The sequence below is a fragment of the Macaca fascicularis genome, chromosome 7 (genome assembly GCF_037993035.2).
Source record: "Macaca fascicularis isolate 582-1 chromosome 7, T2T-MFA8v1.1".
NCBI lineage: Eukaryota > Metazoa > Chordata > Mammalia > Primates > Cercopithecidae > Macaca > Macaca fascicularis.
In genome coordinates, this window is record NC_088381.1 from 58,678,840 (window position 1) to 58,703,273 (window position 24,434).

Here is a 24,434-nt window from a genome sequence, read left to right on the forward strand (position 1 = left end):
TTGGGTGGTTTGTTCCTTTTTTTGTTCTAATTCCTTTAGGTACAAAGTCAGATTGTTAATTTAAGATCTTTCTGATTTCTCGATGAAGGTGTTTAGGGCTCTAAACTTTCCTCCTAATGCTACTTTAGCTGCATCCCAGAGATTTTGGTAAGTTGTATCCCTATTTTCATTAATTTAAAAGAGTTTTTAAAATTTCTGCCTTAATTTCTGTGCTCATCCAGGAGTTATTCAGAAGCAAGTTGTTTAATTTCCACGTATTTATGTAGTTTTGAGAAATCTTCTTGATATTGATTTATATTTTTATTACACTGTACTTTGATAATGTGCTTGGTATGAGTTCAATAACTTATTTGAAGTTATTGAGACTTGCTTTAGGAATTAACATGTGATCTATGTTAGAATATGTTTCACGTGTGGAGGAGAAGAATATATATTCTATGGTTGTTATATGGAGTTCTATAGATGTCTAGTAGGTCTAACTGGTCAAGTGCTGAGTTTAAGTCCAGAGTGTCTTTACTGGTTTTCTGCCTTGATGATCTGTCTAACATTGTCAGTGGGGTGCTGTTGTCTCTCACTTTTATTGTATGGTTGTCTAAGTCTTTTTGTAGGCCAAGAAGGACTTGTTGTATGAATCTGGGTGCTCCAATGTTGGGTGCAGTATATATTTAGGATAGTTAAATTTTCTTCTTGGATTGTATCCTTTATTATTATATAATGCCCTTCATTATCCCCTTAATTTTTATTGGGTTAAAGTCTGTTTTAAAGATAGTGACTCCTGTTCTTTTTTGTTTTCCATTTGCATAATATATCTTTCTTCATCTTGAGTCTACGGGAGCTACATGAGATAGGTCTTTCGAAGTAATAGATGGTTGGGTCTTGTCTTTTTATCCAGCATGCCCCTCTGTGCCTTTTAAGTGGGAAGATTTAGCCCATTTACATTTACAAGGTTAGTATTGATATGCGTGATTTTGATCCCATCCTCATGTTGTTAGCTGATTGTTATATAGATTTGATTGTGTAGTTGCTTTATAGTGCCTGTGGGCTATGTGCTTAAGTGTGCATTTTGTTTTTTTGGTTTTTTTTTTTTCTTTTTCTTTTTGTTTTGTGGCAGTAGGTGTTGTTCTTTTGATTCCATGTTTAGTATTCCCTTAAGAATCTCTTGTAAGACTGGTCTAGTTAAAACAAATTCCATCAGCATTTGCTTGCCTGAGAAGAATTTTAGCTCTCTTTCACTTATGAAGCCTAGTTTGCTTCACTTATAAAGCTTAGTTAGCTATGTGCTTAAGTGTGTTTTCTGTGGTAGCAGGTGTCATCCTTTTAATTCCATGTTTAGCACTCCCGTAAGGACTTCTTGTAAGGCTGGTCTAGTTTAAACAAATTCATTAAGCATTTGCTAGTCTGAGAATGATTTTATTTTTCCTTCACTTATGGAGCTTAGTTTGGCAGGATATGAAATTCTTGGTTGGAATTTCTTTGCTTTGAGAATGCTGAAAATAGGCCCCCAATCTCTTCTGACTTGTAAGGTTTCTGCTGAGAGGTCTGCTGCTGCCTAATAGGGTTCTTTCAGTTTATGATTTACCCTACTCTCTATTTGCCTTTAAGATACATATATTTTTTTGTTTGCATTGACCTTGATGAATCTGATGACTATGTGTCTTGGTGATGGTTGTCTTGTGTAGTATCTAGCCAGGATTCTCTATATTTGTCATATTTGCATATCAACCTCTGTAGCAAAATTGGAGAAATTTTTGTGGACTATATCCTCAAATATATTTTCCAAGGTGCTTATTCTCTCTCCTTTTCTCTCAGAAATACCAATGAATTGTAGATTTGATCTCTTTACATACTCTCATATGTTTTAGAGATTTTGTTCATTTTTCTTAATTCTTTTTTCTTTTCCTTTATCTGATTGAGCTGATTCAAGGAACCAGTCTTAGAGCTCTGAGAGTCTTTCCTCAGCTTGATCTATTCTGCTGTTGATATTTCTGATTGTAGTATGAAATTTTTGTAGTGAGTCTTTCAGCTCCAGAAGTTCAGTTTGGTTCTTTCTTAAAATGGCTATTTTGTCTTTCAGCTCTTGTATCATTTTACTGGATTTCCTGGATTGATGTGGCTTCAACTTTCTCATGAATCTCAATGAGCTTCCTTGCTATCCAGATTCTGAATTCTATGTCTGTCATTTCAGTCATTTCAGACTGAGCAAAAAACCATTGCTGGGGAACTAGTGGACTCATTTGGAGGTAAGGGGACACTGGCTTTTTAATTTGCCAGAGTTGTAACTAGTTCTTTCTCATCTGCAGGGGTTAGTGTTCCTTTAACTGTGGTGTAAGTTGATTATACTCAGTTGGCTTTGTTTCCAGATGTTTTCAGAGGGTCAGAGCTCTGTACAGGATCTTTATGTGTGGGTGAGTTCTTGTGTTTGGTTTCACAGATGCATATATTAGTAAGATAATTTTTGGTGTTGCAGCTCAGGCTGTGATCCAGTAGATGATGTGGAAGAGTGATGGCCAATAGCTAGGCTAATAACCAGTCACACTACTCTTTTGTATTTCCTCATGTTGACAGGTGTGCTCTGCAGTCGGGGGTGGAGACAAATGGCCCCTTCACCAGGTCTGCTCATGAACCTTGGGGGAGACCCTTTTGATCACCAGTTATGTGCCCATGTTTCTTTCGTTAGGTGTTCTGGGATGCAGGGCCCCCTCTGGGAAAGGTTGTAACAGGAAGATGTTCTTTACCGTTTCTGGATTGAACCTCATCCCTTGCCACACTCTGAGGGTGGGGGATCCTCCCTCACTCAAGTGCCAACCACAGATCTTGGCTTTGTATTCCTGAGCTGCTGTACTGTAGCCCTGGGACACCAGGACATCCCATGGCTCTGTCAGAATCCATTGTTGGATTCTGGCTGCACTGGGGATCCTATGTGCTCCAGATCACCAAGAAAGTACTCAGGTGGAGGAATGCACTCAGGCTGGGCTGAGGAGGCTGTGCTGTGCACCTGCTCCTGCAGGGTGGCTAGGCATGAGCCCTGGGAATGGCTGGCATGTAGGAAGTCTTGCAGAACAGGTGTGCATCATTCCCAGGGAAGCCATCCCTGCTCTCTCCTGGCTGGAAGGTCAGCTGGGGCCAGTGCCTTCCAGAGGGGAATAGAGAGTCCTGGGGGATGACCACCTATGACTGCTCTCTGCTGGACCTGTCCAGTGCACACAAACTCCTCAGCTCCAGGCTGTCTGAAGGCCTGTCTTTGCCTGTTCACTGGGGAGATCCCCCTCCAGCTCCCACATCCTTGTGTGATTCAGGGTCCCCTGTAGCTAGAATCCCAGAGGCTAGTGGCAAGAGTGAGGCATCCTTCAGTTCCCTCACTCACACCTTTCCCAGGAACTGTTTGGGCCAGGAACTAGCCCTAACAGCATTTGGGTACCCCTGCAGGGTTCCCAGCTTCCTCCCTCTTCAGCCTCAGCTTCAGCATCACCTCTACCCACCCTTGGCTTTTTCTCTTTGAAGAGCTGCCCAAATTGTGATGGCTTACTTGATAGTTTGGTCTCTCTCAGTGGGAGCAGCACTTCCTGGCTGCATGTAGTCGGCCATCTTGTTTCCCCCTCCTGCTGTTTTTGAAGAGTGCGCACCGTCCATCCAGCTGGGCAACATCTGTCTGTCTTAGCAGCAGCAGCAGTAGCAGCAGGAGAAGGAAGACAGCAATGATGAGGCTGCCTACTGAGGACTTCCTATGGGAAGAACCCAAAGCTGCTCCCATCCCTGGCTGCTGAATTGGTCTACTGTGCCTGGCACCCCAAGCAGCCCTCCTTACAGCCTTGCAGCCGAGCCTCTTCCAGCCTCCCTCCTCTCCACTGCATGCTAAATAGATTTCTTCAAGGTCAGGTATAGTAAATTGTTGGAGTGGGATTGACACCTAGGTCTGCTTAGGCTGTAAAGCTACAACATGTAACCACTACGTGATATGCTATCATTTCTAAAAGAGAATAAGTTTGAGGAAACTAAATATTCAATTCTTGAAGATAGAAAAAAATAACAAAACAAATAAAAGCAAGAAGGAAAAAAGTAGCTAAAGCAGAAATAAATACGTTGGAAATCAAACCCCAAAAAGTAGATGTTTTCTCTGCTTCTAAGAATGAGTCCTTAGAAGAAGGACTAATAGAACAGATAGCCCTCAGTGAAGATAAAGCAAGGCAAACAGAAGGGGAGGCCAACAGAAATGCAGAACCCTAGTTAGGAGAGCATATGCACAGATTTTAGAAAATATTTAAAATTGTGAGTCTGTGATAGACAGCTCTATACTAACAAACCTGAAAATCTGGATGAAAGAGTACTTTTATGACAATGTAAGTGATCAAAATTAACAGAGGAAATTTTTTAGAAATTAAAATAGACCAACCAAGGAAGTAATGGAAAAAGTTTCAAAGAACTACCTAAAGGGGATGCCAGGACCAAAAAATGTTATGAAAAAATATTTCAAGCTTTTAGGACTAGATGTACTTTAAACTATTAAACTATTTCAGAAAGTAAAAGAAATGTCCAGCTTCTCATTGCTCTTTTTATAAAACCTAAGACAACCCAAATGAGATGGCAGACCATTCCTATTTGTGAATATAGATATAAAAGTCCTAAATAAAATGTTAGCAAACTCAATCCACTTATCTATTAAAAGAGATGCATACTGTCATCTAATGGGACTTAAAACAATAACAAAATATAGGTAGCTCAATTGTAAGAAAGGCACTAGTATATTTCTTCATTTTGACAAATCAAAAGAGGAAAGACACCTGATAGTAACAAAGAGCTAAACAAGTATTTAATAAACAACCACCCATTCTTGATGAAAATGCTGCCAAAATTATCATTGGTAATGTGTATTTCCTTAATATGATAAAAAAAATTATGTCTCAATATATTGGTCAATATTCTACATACCAGAAAACACTACAGGAATTTCCATTAATGTCTGGAAAGAGAAACGAAAATCCTGTATTGTCATCATGATTTATTAAGGTTCTAGAAACTTTAGTCAGTAAAATTAGAAAACAAAATGAAATAAGTGACCCAAATATTTGTAAATGAAGCAAGTTTGTTAATGTTCAGAGGTTACATGATTGAAAATTCAAAATAAACTACTGAATGGTTATTAGAATTAATATGAGATCTGCAAGTTTGCAAGTTATGAAGTAAATATACAAAAGTCACTTATGTATATGTAAAGACTAACCAATTAGAAAATATATTTTACAAATAATTCAATTCAAAATAGAAAAAATGTTCAGGAAAAATGTAATTAATCATATTTACAGCCCAAATGAAAAGTATAAAATGTTATTGAAGTCTGAAAAGAAAAATTGAAGGAATATAAAAACAAAACAACAATTAAAAAAAAAAGTCCCTGGATGGGAAGACTTTCTCGCCTAATTCATCTATAAATGCAAAGCAATTCCAATAAAAATTTCCACCAGACATTTTAGAACCTGATAAAATTATTTCACAATTACTAGCTGACAAAAAATTAAGCATAAATTTCTATTTTGTTCCTGCAAATAGAAAGTCTTTATTTTTCTTATCATAATTGTGACATGATTATTGTAAAAAGAAAGCAAGTGTAGGAAATTACACAGAAAGGAAAGACTCCTTGTAAATATCATCCCCTAGCACCTTGCTGTACCTTCCCAAAAAGTTATTAATAGTTTGATTTTATTGATGCAAGTAAGTTATTTGTTAAAACTCAACTCCAGCTATTTTGTGGTTTTTCAGCTTTACAATATATTGCAGACTTATTTCCAAATCTATATATGTATCTATTTTATTTTTGTGATTGGCTGCATGGTATTTCATCATACAAATGTATCATAATATATTTAACAAAATCTCCCATTCATATACCTTTAGAATTTTTTTCTCCTCTTTTACTGTTTTCTGAGTAGCATTTTTTTTTTTTTTTTAGTCCATGCTATGTGCAAGGCAATAAGCTAAGTATCTCTCAGAATTATTTTCTTTAGCCTTCACGGTTGTTAGCATTGTTATCTCCAAGCCATAAAGGTGTTAAATACTTTGCTTAAGTTGTCCAGATACTAAGCAACAGATCTGGCATACAGGGCAAGGTCAATTTCAGAGCCTAAGCCTTTAAGCAGTATGTTTATAATCCTGCTTGTCCATCCTCCCAATTATTAACAATTATTAATTAACAACACTGTAGCTTTGTGCAGTTGACCTCTCATTTCATTCTGCAATGACATTGACTGAGTGCATCCTAAGTGTGAAGTCCTGCTCTGGGCAAGGGATTCCATGAGGAATGAGCTTTAGCCAGTCTCTCAAGAACAATGATGGGTGGATATACCCTTATTTATCTGGGTGGAAACGCCTTTATTTATCTAGCTCCTTCTTGAGATTAACTATATAGCAGGCCTTTACCATATTGGAGGTAATATATACTGAGTGGGAAATCCCTTTTCTGACTTATCCTGTGCCCCGGGGGCCTGGATCTTGTTGAGGCCATCCTGATGCCCCACTCATGCCTGTGCACTGATGGTTAGGTTCTCCTTCCAGGATGCTGAAAGTGCAGTGGTCCCTGTGAGGGGCTTCTCCAGGGTCTCAAGGACTTTTCTGAGGAGCAGCATTGAAAATCTTCCCTGATGACTCTTGACTTGTCTTCTACTCTGAGGTTAGCCCACTGTGGCTCCTTGTCACTCTGATGTTGGTTGGTTACCTGGAGTCCATCATTCTGTTGTCCTAGTTGAGATGGTTTCCTTGAGAACACTTCATATGTTGTTGGTCCTGGAAAAGTCTGTTGGAAAGGGCCTCTGAAACACTCGTCTGCCATTCATTCACTGAACATGCCGAATGCCCCTTCTTTGTGTCAACCTCCATCAAAGCTTTGGGGACCAAAAATTAATGAGACTATATCTATCTCTCCTCTCTAGGAGGTAACAGTATAGAGGAAGAAAGACGACAGATATGAAACTAACTTCAACACAACTTGCTTAAATTACCAGCTGGGAAACTGAGGCCCAGAGACACTGTCTTCCTAGTCCTCTGTACAGTGTATAGTGACATACACAGAACTACTCCCAGCTGCAGATCCAATGGAATCCTATTAAAGATACTCCTTTTTTTTTTTGAGACAGGGTCTCATTGTTGCCCAGGCTGGAGTGCAGTGCTGTGATTTTGTCTCACTGCAACCTCCACCTCCCAGGCTCAAGCAATCTCTCCATCTCAGCCTCCTGAGTAGCTGGGACCACAAGCACATGCCGCCATGCTGGCTAAGTTTTGTTTGTTTGTTTGTTTGTTTTTTTTTGTATTTTTGGTAGAGATGGGGTTTCACCAGGTTGCCCAGGCTGCCCTTGAACTCCTGAGCTCAGGCAAATCACCCGCCTTGGCATCCCAAAGTGTTGGGATTACAGGCGTGAGCCACTGTACCCCACCTAAGATATTCTTTTAGAAAGAGAAAGAACAATACATTTCTTCATTCCTTATCATTGAGTTATTCTTTAATTGACAAAGACAAAAATTATCCCCTGGGCTAGAGTGACCAAACTTTAAAAATTGCCTTTGATATAGGACACTGTTGGAGAATTCAGCAATTTGAAACACATTTTACCAGCTAGTTCTCCTTTCTCCATATAGGTATTTACCCTCCCAAAGATCTCCAGTGAGTTAAATGTATTTTATCCAGATGGAAATACTGTGGCCTTTCCTCCGGTGGGTTAGTTTACCTAGCACAAAAACAGGCACTTGACAGTTTCTCAACAAGTGCTTGCTGAATGAAATAAAATAAAATAAAATAAAATAAAATAAAATAAAATAAACCCATAAAGGAAGGAAGGAAGGAAGGAAGGAAGGAAGGAGGAGGAAGGGAGGTACAGACTAACTGATCCTGCTTCACAGCACATATTCTGCAATTTTTTGAACTTCTTTAAAGGGGAGGAACTATCCATTTATTTTCAATTCAGCTCTATCCTTTTGGCTCTGCATTTTCTAAATAAATGACAGCTCTGCCATGGTAAAAACATATACTGATAACTATGATGATGAGTCAGTCCTGTCCCACTTTTTTTTGGCACAGTGTCCTTACCCTTATAAGATGTGATGGGGAGACCCCTTCCAGATCTAGTATTCTGTGGAAGATAGAACTAAAGAGCAAATACACTAGCCCAGTTGGGGAGACATGGGAAAGCCTTCAGGGAGTTGGAGAGCAGTTTTCTAGGGAGTTGCAGAACTTCTCAGTTTTTCTGCTGGGAATTAAAAGCAACTGATCGCATTAGCTTAGCCATGTTAGAAACCTTCATTGTGCATCCTCTCCCCACGCCCTGGAATCCTCTGGAGAAGACCCACAAGGCTGTCTTGTGGAGGGTCCACCAGAGGCAGAGAAAATCTGGCAAGAGTTTGACAAGTTGTCATAGAGCCTGGGGAAAAATAAGGGAAAGCTCATTAGTTCCAACCTTTTGAAGGCAGCTGGACTGGAGGACTGGCACAGGCTTGCCCCCAAGCTCTGCTGACATTTGGTTCCTTTAGGGAGCAATAGCTGGTTCCAATGTCCTGAGCTCAATTACTGAAACTAAGATGAACCATGTGACCACAGCACTGTGTTTTCAATTATTCTCTCTCCCTTCCTCTCTCTCGGTGCCAGGCCTGGAGGGAAGGCAATCTCCCACAGAAGTCCAATTCTGGCTTCTCCGCTACAGCTCTTTTGCAATTGTTCTCTTCTTCCTTAAAAAAAAAAATTTCCATAATGACAAGGCTCATTTTGAAAACTGCCTTCACTCTTAACCAAAGGATTAATTCCTTGCCCCCTGGTTCATTGCCATCTCCCATCCCATGGGCCCTGCCATCCCACATGAGAGCCTAGGTTATGAAAGTGGTGATTCTCTTCAGAATAGCTTATTTTTTCAAAGCTGTCGGTACTCATCAGACACTCCTGCAAATGGTACATTGGGATTAGCACAGTTTCCACCAAGGAATTTGATTCCTCTGTTCTCTTAAATGCTACATGCAGCCAACTATTCCACCACTGAGTGAAGCACACAACCTTACACCTAGCCCCAAAGGTCCCCAAATTTTTTTGGTCCTGGAAAATGCCCAGTGAGTGACCTCGCTATTGCTGGGACAGTTATTGCACATTGGAAGAAGAGGTAGAAGAGAAAGGGAATCGGGTTTGCATTCCAAGAACCCATGCAGACTGTGGCAATTCTTGGTGGGACAAGAATGCAAGAGGCTGTTATACGAGAGCCTGGCACTGGGGCATGGAGGGGGTAGAGTTGAGGCCTTGACTGGCTATGACTGGCTTCTCTCCTAGGCTTGGGGTGGGATAGGAGAGTTTCAAAAATCCTCTTGGCCCTTGGATGTCACTGTTTTCCATGCTTTATGCCAGCAACGGCAGTGAGAAGAGCCACTATTCCAGGAGGGTTTTTTTAAAAAAAGCAAAAAGAAGAGTCTATTTGTGTGCATAACTGCATAGGTTGATGTGGTTTCAGACATGGCTGGATCTGGATGCTCATGTCTGAACTCAGTCCCTCTCAGATTTTCTCTCTGTCCTCCTTCTTTATCTCTGTCTCTCTCCCCACCTCTATGAGTGCTGTACCTTCTGTGTTGGCTTCACTCACAGGCAGCCCCTCTACAAGGTGGACCTCAGCATCCCCATGTTTATATCTTTCCTGTTTAGCACCAGCAAAGTCCGGAAGGATTTTAACACAGCAATGATTATCTTACAAATTTCCAAATGCCTAATGGACCAGTGTTAGCTGTGACCAACACACACACACACGCACATACACACACACATCTTTCCCCATGAAACCCTGGTGAACTATGGGAACTCCTAAGGAACTGATCAAAATGGAAAGAAGTTTGGATATATTAATATTTATAGCGACATTGGTGTGGAGAGTCACTAGTTTTGGGAACTGGAATTGGCAGGATGCAGAGAAACTCTTGGGTTGGGGATGGGGGCAGAGGAACATTCACAATCTGCATTTGGAAGATGACATCTGGAACTAAAGGCAATAATGAGGTAAAAGAGAAAACTACTCTAAAAGCTTGAAACCTATGTCGTCTTCTGCCAGTGGATCTGAGCATTGATATACTGGTTAACAAATCCTCTAAAATGCAGCAAGTTTTTTAACCAAGCAGACAGACTGTGACCTCTGGACTTCAGTTCATGGCTGTGGGGTTTGTAAAAGGCAGACCTGACACAACAGTTTCAGTGGCTGTAGGGAAAGGAAGCAGACTCTGGGCTGAGGCTTGAAGAGGAGGTAAGCATGAGGGGAGGAAGTACAAAGTGCAGAGCATTTGCTCAAGAAGACATGAAGGGGATAAAGGAAAAGCAAATGACAAGGGGAGGACATGGAGTTAATATGTAGTGTTTGAAAGACAGAAAAGGTTTGAGTGTGTTTATGTCCTGAGGATAAAGATCCAGCACAGAGGAAGTGATTGAGGCTAAAGGTGAGAAAGGCAATAGTCAATGAGAAGGTAGAGCCAGAGTAAAGCATACAGGCTTCAGAGACAGATTTCCTGGTTTGATTCCTGCTTTTACTGAGTCCTAGCTATGTGATCTTGAGAAAGTCACCTAACCTCCCTGTGCCTTAGTATCTCTTCTGTAAAATGAGGATATTGATGGAGCCTACCATAGAGTTTATGAGAACTAAATAGTAAAGCAATGAGAACAATGCCTGGCACACCATAGTGAAGTTTTCAGACATTGTTGGAAATGTGTTATCAAGCTGATTAGTGAAACAGTACTACTGTTGACCAGAGCTGGCGGCCCAGTTGGAGGCCGTGAATGTTTCATGATACCAATCTGTTCAGGAGTGAGAGTGTTTCCTTCAAGGCTTAGAGACCCACAGTCAGGCATGAACTCTGTAGAGGCTTGGATTTGTCTGTGATTGGGGTTTTACTATCATTTGAGATGGAAGGACATACAGTAAAAAACTTAGGCATGTTGATAAGAGGGTGCTTAATAAAATGGATCAACGCTGAAATAATTTATACTAAAGCATCAAGCACAGTGCCTGATATATTGTAGACTTTCAATCAATCATTCACTCATTTTTGTTTGTTGCTATTGATTGCTGGGATGGTTGGTGAATAAATTGATAAAATCAAAGAGCTAATACAGAAAACAATAAATGTATGCAATGTGAGTGTTGAAAAACAGTCTACTGTTAGGCAGAAATTCTCTTCGGAGGATATGTGAAAGGGTTTTGACGTAATGAAATGTTATTAGGTCTCTGCTATTCCTTATTCAATACTGGATGTGCACAAACAGCAGTACCAATGGGCCAAGAGCATCCCACAATTTGTTGTTCTGGCGACAGCCTCTCTTTTGTGGCTTGGGCCTGAGTCAGAACTTTTTAGGATACAGCATCAGGGCCTCTTTCACCACCTGCTTCATGGAAATTGAATCCATGGGAGGCTCCTCTTGGCAAAGCTGAGCCGGGCTCTTGGCCTGACTGGAAAGCCTATCTTTGGTCTGTCTGGCTGTGAGAGTTTGACCCAGTGTGGGTAGGTGATGAAGCAGGAGCCCCTGGGCTTGACTGTGACTCTGGCCAAGTGTTTGACTTTAGGCCTGGAGAAAGGCACTCATGTTTGCTGGGAACCTGTTATGTGCTCATCCCTTTGGCAGGCATTTGCCAAGTGTCACCTTCTTTTATGCTCACATCAACTCTGGCAGGTCAGTGTTAGGTAAGACTTCCAACCTTCTTAGCCTTGGGTTCTTCATCTGTCAATGGAGGACATAAGACATCAGTGGTCTTCAGACTCACCTCCATGGATTCTGGGGTTTCTTTGGAGATGCCATGGGAGTTACCAAGGGTGGAGTTACCAGGGGACCAGGGAAGTGGAACTTAGTCTTCGGTTTTCCCATCTTTGGTCTGCTCTATAGACTGGAGTTCACTGTACACTTTTGTTTAAAGAATGGCTTCCAAGTTTAAAAACTTCACAAAGCACTGGCCTCTATGATCCCTAAACTGTCTCCTGTGACTGATTACTGGCTCTTCTGCTAGTGCCTTGTGTTGGTACTTCCCCTCTCTGCACCTCAGTTCCCCCATCTGTAGAATGAGAAGTTCTGGGGCTAGGTCTCCATGATACTGGGAGTGGAGTGGGTGTTAACTGCTTGGGTTAACTGAGCCCCATTTGGCTGGCACACTGGAAGGGCCAGTGATCTTAAAGGATGATCTGCCCATCTGTCCTGCTTCATGGGCACCAAGAACCTGTGGCTCAGATCCAGGACTCGTGCAGCTCCACTTGTCAGCAGCAAGTCACATTGCTTCTTCCTATTTCCTCTTTCCTCTAGGGACTCATGAAGTGGCAGCTAAGCCCTGTCCAGTGGCCACCCGTCAACCAAGGGCCAGAGACCAGGAAAGGAGGAAAGGCAGCTTCACTTCCTCTTTGAGGATGGAGTCACACAGCCGCACGGGAAAGAGCAGAAAATCCACAAAATTTCGGTCCATCTCCAGGTCCCTGATTCTCTGTAATGCTAAGACCAGTGATGATGGCTCTAGCCCTGATGAGAAATATCCTGATCCCTTTGAGATTTCCTTGGCCCAGGGCAAGGAGGAAATTTTCCACTCATCTGCGCAGCTGGCAGACACATCGGAGGCTGGGCCCAGCAGCATTCCTGATCTAGCACTGGCCTCTGAGGCTGCTCAACTCCAAGTAGCCGGGAATGATCGAGGCAAGACCTGTAGGAGGATATTCTTCATGAAGGTATGCCTAGGCTTTGCAGGCCTGAAAGAGCCTGCAGTTGGTTTCTGGTGCTGTGAATTAAAGTATTTGAATCCATTTATTCAAAAATCAGGAAGCTGCAGAGTTGTAATTCTGAAAGAGAGCAAGGAAAAAGTTGAGGTAGGGCCCACTGGAACTATAACAATGAGCATGGGAGTGAATCAGGCTCAGTTAACACTCTTGCTTGAGAGGTTCAGGGAAGCACTATTTCACTCTAAGGTAAACTGAGCCTAGATCCGTGATGGAAAATGCCAGATGCAGTAGTCAATACACTGGGAAGCTCTCATCTCTAGACAGGTACTATAGAACATACCATAGGCAGGTCAAATCACATCTTTCTTGTAGACTTGTAGAAACAGACTTACAGGGCCTGGGCAGATGAGGAGGCCTTTTGGCAAGCAAGGTACGGGGTGCCAGATGAGTGAGTTTGTTCCCTGAATGCTGACTGTGAACATTTTCCAGGTGCCCGCTCCCATTTTCAACATAGGTGTAGATGCTGAAGATGGCAAGTGTAGCCATCAATAAGGGAGCGGGAAATAAGCAGTGTTTGGGGACCTGCCAGAATTCAGAATGTTTTCCTTTCTGTTATATCGTATTTCAATTTTTGTCATCATAATGAGATGGAGATTGCAGAACAGCAGAAATCTAGACTGATTAAAAGATTTTGATGTCAAACTATTCACTATCAAGTGCTGTGCCTTCTGTGAAAGGTGAGATTTCTCAAGGGTCCAAATGGCCCTGAACCATGGGGTCAGTGCTGCCAACTCAGTGATGAGCCAATGTAGAGACATTTCTCCTATAGCCTACTGCCAGGCTATGAATATAAATAGGGAAGGCATTCTAGTACCTTTGAAAGGGGTCTGTCACGTCTGTACAGCTTGCCTTCTTCAGGAGGGAAATCACTATTTAATATACATAATGAACAACATTTCTGTTAAGGGCCTTAAGGATTGCACAGCATCCTTAAGGGCCTCACTCAGCCCAGTGTGCTCTATAACCCATGATATGACTTCTGTTAATATGTCCTGCACTCACTTAATAGGGTAGAAGGAGAAGCCAGCAGCCCAGTGGGTTTGGGGGAGGCTCACCAGGCTCCCAGGCTGCCATTAATGATGTGAAAAAATCCAATCCACCAACTGAGAGTCAAATTTATTAGTGACATTGTGAATGTATCTAGATTAGCACTTACCTAAATGAAATTCAAAAATTATTTCAAGACCTCAGCAGAATTCTAGAATGGATTATTCACACGCTTCCATTTAATATCATAGGTATTTCCTGGGCACCTATTATCTGCAAGGCACGGTGGGGGTCCAGTCTCTGCCCTGAAATAACTACTTAAAATAGAGTAAAAAGTACAGTACAAGATGGGTGTAGGAGGGCTGTGGGAAGCTCAAAGGAAAAAGGGAGCACATCTCTGGGGGTGCTGTCATTCCTTCCTTCATTCAGTAAATACTTAAGCCAGGCATGGGAGTGAGCAAAACAGACCCAGTCCTTGCCCTGTTGCAACTTTTATTCTGATTTGGGGATACAGATAATAACAACTTGATATATAATATTATATTAAATACTGAAGGACTATGAAGAAATATTAAGCAGGATAAGGGGATAGAGAGTGATGAGGAGGGGTTACTGCTTTTTTTTTTGGAAAAGGTAATCACAAAGCCTTCCCTAAAGATGTGACATTTTGGCAAGGACCTGAATGAAGTGGAGGGGTGTGTCACATGACCACCTGGGGAAGGGCATTCCAGGCAGTGGGAACAGCATGTGCAAAGACAGGAAGCAAGAATGTGCTTGGGAGCATCAAGGAGACCAGTATGCCTGGGGTAAAGAGGAAAGAGGAGGATGGTAGAAGACCAAGTTGAGGTGGCATCCAGGGACCGGAACAAGGGCTGTGGCAAGGACTTGGAATTTTATTCTATGAAGGATGGGAAGCCATTGGAGGATTTTGAGTAGGAAAGTGACATGCTCAGATTGGTGCTTTAAAAGGAGCACTCTGACTACTGAGTGGAGAATGGAGTGAAACCAGTTGCGGGGACTGCAGCAATAACCCAGGCCAGAAATGACGTGACTTGGACTGAGGTGGTGTGGGTAGAGGCACTGAGAATGGCCAAGGTAGGGATTTGTTGATGCAAGGATGTAGCATGTGAGAGAATGAGAGAAGTAAACTTCAACTGCAAGTTTCAGCCTGAGAACCTGGGGGTAGAAGTTTCAGCTTGAGCACCTGGGGGTAGTAGTGGAAGGAGGTGCCCTGTCCCAACCTGCAAAACAGGAGAGGCTGGAAAAATGGTCAGGAAAATGGTGAGTTGTGCTCTTAAGGGTGCGCAATTATATTAAGCAGGGGTGGATGGGAGAGAATTCCAGGTGAAGGGACATGCGTCTGCAAAGACAGGAGAGGAGAAGTCTGAATGCTTATGCTGGGGCCTCTGGGCACAGGTGAGCACGTCTGTCACTCTGTCCTTGTACCTATTCCACGGCAGGAGACCAGATACTTGGGAATGGCTAGATGGCACGGGGAAGCAGTGGGCATGGGGAGGGACCTGGGCAGGGGAAAGAACAAACTTCACCTTTTCATCTCTTTGTGATTCACATGTGCACCACTTTTTTTTTTTTTTTTTTTTTTTGAGACGGAGTCTTGCTCTGTCACCCAGGCTAGAGTGCAGTGGCGCGATCTCAGCTCACTGCAACCTCTGCCTCCTGGATTCAAGCGATTCTCCTGCCTCAGCCTCCAGAGTAGCTGGGACTACAGGAGCCTGCCACTATGCCCAGCTAAGTTTTAAAAATATTTTTAGTAGAGATGGGGTTTCACCATGTCGGCTGAGCTGGTTTCAAACTCCTGACCTCAAGTGATCTGCCCGCATTGGCCTCCCAAAGTGCTTGGATTACTGGCATGAGCCACCACACCCGGTCCATATTTTGGTTTTAAAAATGTTTTCACAACTCTTATCTCATTGTCTTACTTTCCCCCAAACCTTGGGAGGAAGGTAGTAGAATATGTTAATGATGCATATTATCAAATATACATATACTAATATAATAATAGCAGTATTACTATTTCTGAAGGGCAATATGGCACAGGGGTTAGTGGTGTGGGCTCATTAATTTCACTGCCTAGGTTGTTTCTCAGTGACTAGCTGTGTAATCCTAGGCAATCCGCTTTACCTCTCTGTGCCTCAGTTTTCTCACCTGTTAAATGGAGAATGTTAAAAATAGTATATATCTCATATGGATTTTATAAGGATAATATTATAGGCACTTACATGAGAAAATTCACCTAAAACAGAACAGTGCGCACAGTAATTGCTTGATAGATATTATGATGATTATTATCTCTATTTTAGCATGAGGGCACTAATTCTGAGGAATTAAGCACTCAATGAATTCAATCACATTTATGGAGTCCCTTCAATGTGCTAGACAGTGTGCAAGAGTTATAGTTGATGGTGCTTAGAGGATAATGATGGAGACAGGGACAAACCAGATCATTCTTATCTTTGATGTGGCCAAAGTGCCGGCACAGACATGTCAGGGAAATCACGGGTACACTGGAGAGGGCAGACAGTGTGGGGAGGGGCGTCCTGGGGGAGGTGGCTGTTGAAAGCAGGATATTCCAGGAAACCAGTCTGGATGGTGGTAAGAGGTGGGAATGGGCAGAGGGATATGGGCTTGTAGGAGCTCACAGGGGCTTGGAAGAATTTGCTGGGAGTGGCGGAAGAGGTGATGAGCACAGTGGAGTCAAGTTTGAGGCAGGGATGAACTGGGACAACAGAGAGGGGCGTTGTCCGGTTCAGAACCTGAGATCTCTTGTTCTTTTTTTTAAGGAGCACAAGTGATCCTTAAAGATCCAAGAGTGAATTCTAAGCAAGGGAGGGTTTCATTTGTCTAAGCAAGTCCTGCGATCAAAGGTGCCAGGTCAGCAAGGTCAAAGGCGACAGCAGGTCTCCTCATATCCTTTCTGGAGAAGCTCAGAGTACTCAATAGCCCACTCACTTCTCCCTTCTCACAGGGACACTTTAGTCCATGCCCTGATTGCCTCCCTCCCTGCCTCCCCTCGTCAGAGTGGCCCTGCACCCAGACGTGACTCAGTTGGCCCAGATGAACTCTGCAGGTTCCAGCAATGCCATGGTTACACTGATTTCAAAACAACATCTGGAATGAGGCTCTGTGACGTTAGCCTCTCCTCTGGAAACGCCTAATATAAAAATTAAAGAAGAGGAAGTTATATAAACAGCCAACTTTTTTTTTTTTTTTTAAGCCTTATTGGATGGGTTGTATTTGGCCCAGACAAGACTGGTAAATTAATGCCCTAGGATGTGCCAAAGTGGGGCATGGACATGAAGAATTCGAACTAATTACTCATTTGAATCTGTATTGTGCATTAAAGTACTGATTAGGGCTTTTTGCTCTGGGGGAGCTTCTAGACCCCAGAAGATGAATTCAAATGGAAGAATGTCAAAAGGCAGCCTTCCCAAGTTAACAAACAAAAACAAATACAATTTATCCGACTTAGAACTTTGAAAGAAGGAATACAGGGACTCACTGGCTACTCCAGCCCCTGTCTGTTTTCAAATGGGAAGAGTATTTTTAAATGCCCTTTAAGTAGGTTGTTAAGGCCAAATGGAAGGCAGCTCAGTTAGAGGGAATGAAAGCTCAAACTCTCCCTCTCCTCTTTCCTCTCTTCCTTCTCCTTGCTTCCTTATTTCTTTCTTTTTCTTCAGACATTGGCAGGCACCTGGTATGTGCTATCCTCTGGAGATAAAGAAATAGATTTGATATTATACCCTCAGGAAACTTGCAGTCTAGAGAAGGGGGGCAGGTGTAAGCATAGTTAATCCTGTCCCTTGTGTCTTCCCCAACCTGAATGGCATTCCTTGCTCAGTTTTCTTAAGGAAAGGACTCATCCAGAGAATGAGTAATGGAAGAATTATATCCTACAAAGAGACTTCTAGGTTACCTCTCATTTCCCTGGAACATTCCACAATAGTAGGATTTACACCCTTCATTATGGAGCTTCCCTAGAAGGAATGGGTCCAGCTAAGACTTCTGTGAAATCTAAGCAATCTTAGAAACGAGCAAATGAGCTCTGGTCAAGCTATCTCCTGTCCACTCCTCCAGGAGGCTCAGTATACATGGGTGGTGGACAAAGGTAGAATTCCCTGGAGAGTTAAAGGGCATCAGAGCACAGGGGGTGCAGGTGAAGATGGAGGTGAAAATGCAAAGGGGACAGTGGAGGAAGAGGAGAGAAAGCTGGAGGTAGGAGTGAGAGGGATCACTCCTACATCTCAGAAGTCAAACCTGGCCCCAGATTCACAAATAAATCATTTTCTGGCTGGGCACAGTGGCTCACGCCTGTAATCCCAGAATTTTGGGAGGCTGGGGTAGGTGGATCTCTTGAACCCAAGGAGGTTTTGAGACCAGCCTGGGCAACATAACAATATAACATAATATAACAATAACATAACATAGCAACATAACATAACAATACCTTGTCTCTGAAAAAAGGAAGGCAAGCAGGCGGGCAGGAAGGGAGAGGAGAGGAGGGCAGGGAAGGGGAGGGAAAGGAGGGGAGATTACCCCAACGTCGGTCTCTCTCTCTCTCTCTCTCTGTCTCTGTCTCTTAAAACAGAGTCTTGCTTTATCACCCAGGCTGGGATGCAATGGCATGAACATGGGCTCACCACAACCTCAACCTCCCAGGCTCAAGTGATCCCCCGTTTCAGCCTCCTGAGTAGTTGGGACAACAGGCACAAGCCACCATGTCTGGCTAATATTTGTATTTTTTGTAGAGGTGGGGTTTCACCATATTGCGCAGGCTGGTCTCGAACTTCTGCACTCAAGCAATCCACTCACCTTGGCCTCCCACAGTGCTGGAATTACAAGAGTGAGTCACCCTGCTCAGCCTACCCCAAGGTCATAAAGATATTTTTTCATGTTTTTTCTAGAAGCTTCATTGTTTTATCTTTCACATTTGGATCTTTAATTCACATTAAGTAAATTTTTGTATATGTTGTGAGTTAGCTGCTAACTTTTCTCCTACATGAATATCCAAAGAAGTCAACACCATTTTTTGGAAATCCTGTCCTCACCCCACTGCATAGCAGTGTCATCTCTTTTATAAGTCAAGGATCAAATATGTATAGGTCTATTTATGGTTTCTCTATTCTGATCTATTAGTCTTTTATTTTTCCTATTTTTGCACAGTTCAATTTACTGAAGCTTTCTAATAAGCTTTATGATATTTGGTCAGTAAGTCCTCCACATTTGTTCTTAAAACTAGACTTGGTTTTTTCGTTGGAATTATTGGAATTGCATTGGCTTTACAGATCAATCTAAGAAGACTGACATCTTTACAGTACTTAATATTCCAATCCCTTTACATGATATATTTCTGCAAAGTTTGACTGGATATTTGTTGCTGTTGTTGTTGTTTATTTTTCAGCATACCCAATCATTACCTACCATTTTTGAATAAGCAGAACTCTATTTCTCCCCTTCCAATTTTTGTACTTTTTTCCCCTTTATTTTACAGGTTAGGGCCTACAGTGCAATGTCGAATAGAAGTGGTGATAACAGGCATCCTTGTCTCATTCCTAATCTCAAGGGAAAAGTTTCATTATTATTATGTCAGTATGTATGATGTTTGCTGTAGTTTTTTTGTAGCTACCCTTCATTGGATTAAGGAAGTTTCCTCTGTTCACAGTTGGCAGAGGTTTTATTTTGCCCCCTACCCCCACCCCTAAAATGAATTGTTGAATTTTGTGAAATGATTTTTTTCTACATTTGTTGAGATGCTCATATGGAGTTTTATACTTTACTTGTTAATGGAGTGAATTGGACCAATTGACTTTTTTGAATGTTGAAACAACTTTGCTGGAATAAACTCAATTTAGCTATGATGTATTGTCCTTTTAATATAACTCTGGATTTGATATGCTAATATTTTGTTAGTAATTGTTGCCACTTGTGTTTATGAGAGAGATAACCTAAAAATTTCCTTTCTGGTAATGTTTTGGTCTGGTTTTCAAACTATGGGTATTTTGACCTCATGAAACGAGTTAGGAAATACTTTCTCTTTTCCATTTTCTGGGATACTTTGACTTACATTTGTGCTATAGATTTTTAAAATGGTTGAAGAATTCACCTATGAGCCATCTGGGACTAGAGATTTCTTTTTGGAAAGGTTTTAAATTATCATTGTATTTATTTAGTAGAAATAGGACTATATAAATTTTCAACTTCTTTGGATATCAGTTTTGGTAAGATGCATTTTTCTTCTGAGAATTTGTTTCATCTGAATTTCCGAATTTATTAGCATGAAGTTATTAATAAAAATCCTATATTTTTACTCAAATTTTGAGATAGTTGTAGATTTACATAAAGTTGCAAAGAATAATAGAAAGATCCTGTGTACCTTTTTCCAGTTTTCCCCAAAAGTAACATTTTGCATAACTCTAGTACAGTAGCACAACCAGCATATTGATTTTGATACAAACCATTAATATTACTCACATTTTCTCAGCTTTGCTTACATTGATTTGCATGTGTGTGTATACTTGTTATTTTTTAGGCATTGGTAAAAACCATAGTGATGTTCATTTTTCATTCCTAATATTGATACATATGTCTTCTCTTTCTCTGTGTGTGTGTGTTTGTGTGTCTTGACTGAGTCCTAGATTAATTGTTCCATAGTTAAAGAAGAGAATGTGTTGTGAATGATTTTAATCTCTGGAAATTTGTTGAGAATATATATATACACACAAATATGTGTATATATATGTCTGTGTATATGTGTACATACATATCTGTATATACATATATATTTGTTGAGTGCCACCCTCTATATTTGTCTATTAGGTCAAATTCCACAATAACCATGAATTTGAGTGAATAGACAAATAGAGAAGATATTTGTCTACCTATTTCCCCTATGAATAGGTTGTTAGCTATTTTCCCAATCTTTTTAAACTTTATCAGTTCCAGCTTTCAATTATTTACTGAAAGAAGCATGTTAAAGCCTCTCATTATTATTGTAGATTTGTCTGTTTCTCCTTTTAGTTCTGGCAGTTTTTGCCTTATGTATTTTGAAGTTATACTTTATGTGAATAGACCTTTATAACTTTTTAATGTTTTCTTGGTTGATGAATGCTCTTAAAATTTTGAAATATTCTTTTGACTAGTGCTGATTTTTTTCTGAAAAATTTTCTGATACTAGTATAGCTTCACCACTATCTTTTGGTGAGTGGTTGCATGGTATATCTTTTTCCTCCTTTATCTTCAATCTGTGTTCCCATATTTAACATGTATATCACAGGCAAGCATCATATAATTATGTTGTTCTTCCTTCAATCTTTGTCTTTATAATTGTAGTCAAACTATTTACATTTAATATCATTTCAGATGTGTTTAGATTTGTGCATACTCTCTTATTATTTGGTGTCTAATTGTCTCAAGTGTTTTATATTCTGTTTTCTCTCTCTTCTTGCCCTCTTTTGTACTAACATAATTTTTACTCTTCCATTTTCCCTATAATTAGCTTGTTAGCTATAATTTTTTTTTACCTTTTTAATCATTAAAATATACAATATACACTCTTAATATATTAGTCTTATATAAATTTGTACTTTTTATTAGTTCTCAAATAATGCTAAAACCTTAGCACACACAACTCCATTTATACTTGCCCACTTTTTGGTATTATTGTCATGCATTTTAATTCTACATATATTTTAAACTCCAGACTATATCATTATTATTCTATAGAGTCAATATTCATGTACATTAATTTACATGTTTACCTTTTTCATTACTTTTCATTCCTTGCTGCATTTATGTGTTTCTCAGTAAGATCACTTCCTTTCTGCCTGCAGCAGGCTGCCTCTAATACAGGTAGGCCCTGGAGTGAAAGTACAAATAAGATCTAAATATGAAGTGTCTAAAAAGTTATAAGTCAAGGTAAAATATATTAAAAATATACCTTCTACCTTCCTACCTTGACAAATATACCTTTGCAAGAACTTGGATGGCCAAGTTCAACTGACTTCTTGGACTCCTCAGAGTTTTACACTGGAAGGTGATAGTGTAGGAAAAGTCATTTCATGGCTCTGGCTGCCAGCTAGGATCCTCTTTCTTGTACCACTCTCAGCACTGTTCATCACCACTAGGGACCACAGATTCATGTATGTGAACACCTGTAGTACTCTAATCACTGCCCCCATGCCCAGTAAACAGCTACCCTGGCACCCCTCCAGCCTTGAACTGTGCATACCAGTGGTGTAATTATCTATGGATAGCACAGACCCAGAGAAAAGATGAGGTTGGGGGCTGTATTAGTCCATTTTGCATTTCTATAAAGGAACACCTGAGACTGGGTAATTTTTAAAGAAAAGAGGTTTATTTGGCTTACCATTCTGCAAGCTATACAAGTATGGGACCAGCATCTACTCGGCTTCTGTTGAGGCCTCGGGAAGATTTTACTCATGATAGAAGAGGAAGGGAGAGCAGTTGTATCACATGGCAAGAGAGGGAGCGAGAGGAGTGGGGGTCCCAGACTCTTTTTAACAACCAGATCTCATGTGAACTCATGACCGCAAAGAGCACGAAGCCATTCATGAGGAATCTACTCCAATGACCCAAACACCTGCCACTAGGCCCCACCTCCAACACTGGGGATCACCTTTCAGCATAAGATTTGGAGGAGACAAACATCTAAATTGTATCAGGGGCACAAGCTCTCCTGATGGAGTCGGATGTCTCCCATTTCTCAGTTTCTCTCTAGCTGAATGTTAACAGGTCACAAAGTAGACCTGGAACCCCATGTTTACTCACTCTGGAGCTGGTACTCTTTTTGTGACACGGTGGAGCACAGAACTGAATGAGACCGGGAACTGGCACATAATAATGACTCTATAAATATCTGTGAAAGGAGTGGCTGCATAAATGGGTATAATGAGACCACCCTTAAGGCAGAAAGTCTATTCACATGGCCAAAACTTGCATTTGTTTATCTGAGTCAACACACAGCTTTACACTGGATATTGCTTTGGGCATTCCCATTGGGTGGGATATGGAGTTACAGGGCACTCGATCAGGAAGAAGGACAGCAGCAGATGAGACCAAAAGTGTGGGAGGTCCCCACTTCAGAGCTGCCTTCCTAAAAAGATGTGAAATGCTTTATCCACATGAGAATGACCTCCATAGAGTGGAAAATCATGCTTGCTTTAAAAATTCAAAGTAATTGGTCAAACAGTGTCACCACTCATATAGCATGACTCAGGATTTGATGAGGTCAGATCAGTCGTCTGAATCTCTGGCATGTGCTGTGGTTGGAGAAAAGGTGGTCAAGGCCTTCCTTCAGCAGACAAAATCCTTTGCTTTGCTGCCCATGAGCAACTCAGCCTGTGGGGCCTGGGCCTTCTTGGCAAGTGGGAAACCCAATCTTTTGGCTGCCTGCCTCTTCCTGCCACAGAAGAGCGACTTGTGGATGCTGAGAGCAGCCACTGAGAGGGAAGCTTGGGGCTCCAGGACTCCCACAGAGCCAGCTGTATCCCCTGAGTATGTGGGAGGATGAGCAGGGAGGCAAGGGTGGTCCATGTGCAGGAAGCAAGGAGGGGCTGCCCACAGGTATGATTAATCTTCACTTGCTGACTGTCTCCCCAGTTCCATGTGATTTCTAGTTGTTGTTTCTATTGCCAGAAGACATTTAGTACTATTCCTGAAAGCTAGCTTTAGGAGTTGGCCTTTTGATTTTCATTAGCTCTGGCAGAATATCATTTGGTTAGTGAAGAGAGGTTAGATAGAAAAGAGGAGGAGAATAAGGCCGGGCGCGGTGGCTCTTGCCTGTAATTACATTTTGGGAGGCTGAGTCGGGTGGATCATCTGAGGTCAGGAGTTCGAGACCAGCCTGGCCAACATGGCGAAACCCTGTCTCTACTAAATACATAAAATTAGCCGGGCCTGGTGGTGGGCGCCTCTAATCCTAGCTACTTGGGAGGCTGAGGCAGGGAGAATTGCTTGAACTTGGGAAGTGGAGGTTGCAGTGAGCCGAGACTGCACCATTGTACTCCAGCCTGGGTGACAGAGGGAGACTCCATCTCAAAAAAAAAAAAAAAAAAAAAAAAAAGAAAGAAAAAAGAAAAAAAAAAAGAAACTGGGAAGAAGTAGTAAACCATCTACCTTTCCAACTCTATTTCTCAATATGGCCCTTCATTTGTACATTACAACCCATGTAGGCTTCTCCCTGTTCTTCACATACAACCCACTGGTTACTGCTTCCAAGCCTTTGCCCTTGTGGCTCTCTCTGCTTGGAATATCTTCCTCACTCTCATCTTTATGAACCCAAGTCTTAGTTATCCTCTAAGGCTCAGCTTCAGTGGAACATCCACCATAAAGCTTTTTCTGATCCTCCTCTTATCCTGCACCCTTAATTTCCACCAACCCTACTTGAAACAACAAACAATTAAGAAACTTATATATTCCCACTGAAGAATGGCAACTAGCTGCAGGTAGGAGGAATTTACTGTGTCAATGTGTGTTTCCACCCCCAGTTTAGAAGAATGTCTGAAGGAAAGGTTTAAGGCTGCATGAGATTCTACACATCACATACATGTATCATAGTTTATTATTTTAAGATCTTCAAAATATTTTATTAAATATCGAGCATATAAAAATGAATTTATAAGATGTATACACACTCTAAAAAATAAAGATGCCCTGTACAC

At 41.4% G+C, this 24,434-nt stretch overlaps 1 protein-coding gene across 14 annotated transcripts in view; it reads left to right on the forward strand.

Annotated features, from left to right (window-relative positions):
- The window catches only part of IL16 (interleukin 16), a 129,437-nt gene that overhangs the window by 28,733 nt on the left and 76,270 nt on the right, over positions 1 to 24,434 (forward strand). For 11 of the 14 annotated variants that reach the window (XM_005560265.4, XM_005560266.4, XM_065548285.1 and 8 more), the window contains exon 2: positions 12,287 to 12,699. In XM_005560265.4, coding sequence (XP_005560322.3) covers positions 12,287 to 12,699 — 413 coding nt within the window. Of the gene's footprint in view, positions 1 to 2,074; positions 2,241 to 12,286; positions 12,700 to 24,434 lie in introns of all 14 variants that reach the window. The other 3 variants (XM_065548286.1, XM_073996515.1, XM_065548287.1) reach the window with 1 other exon arrangement.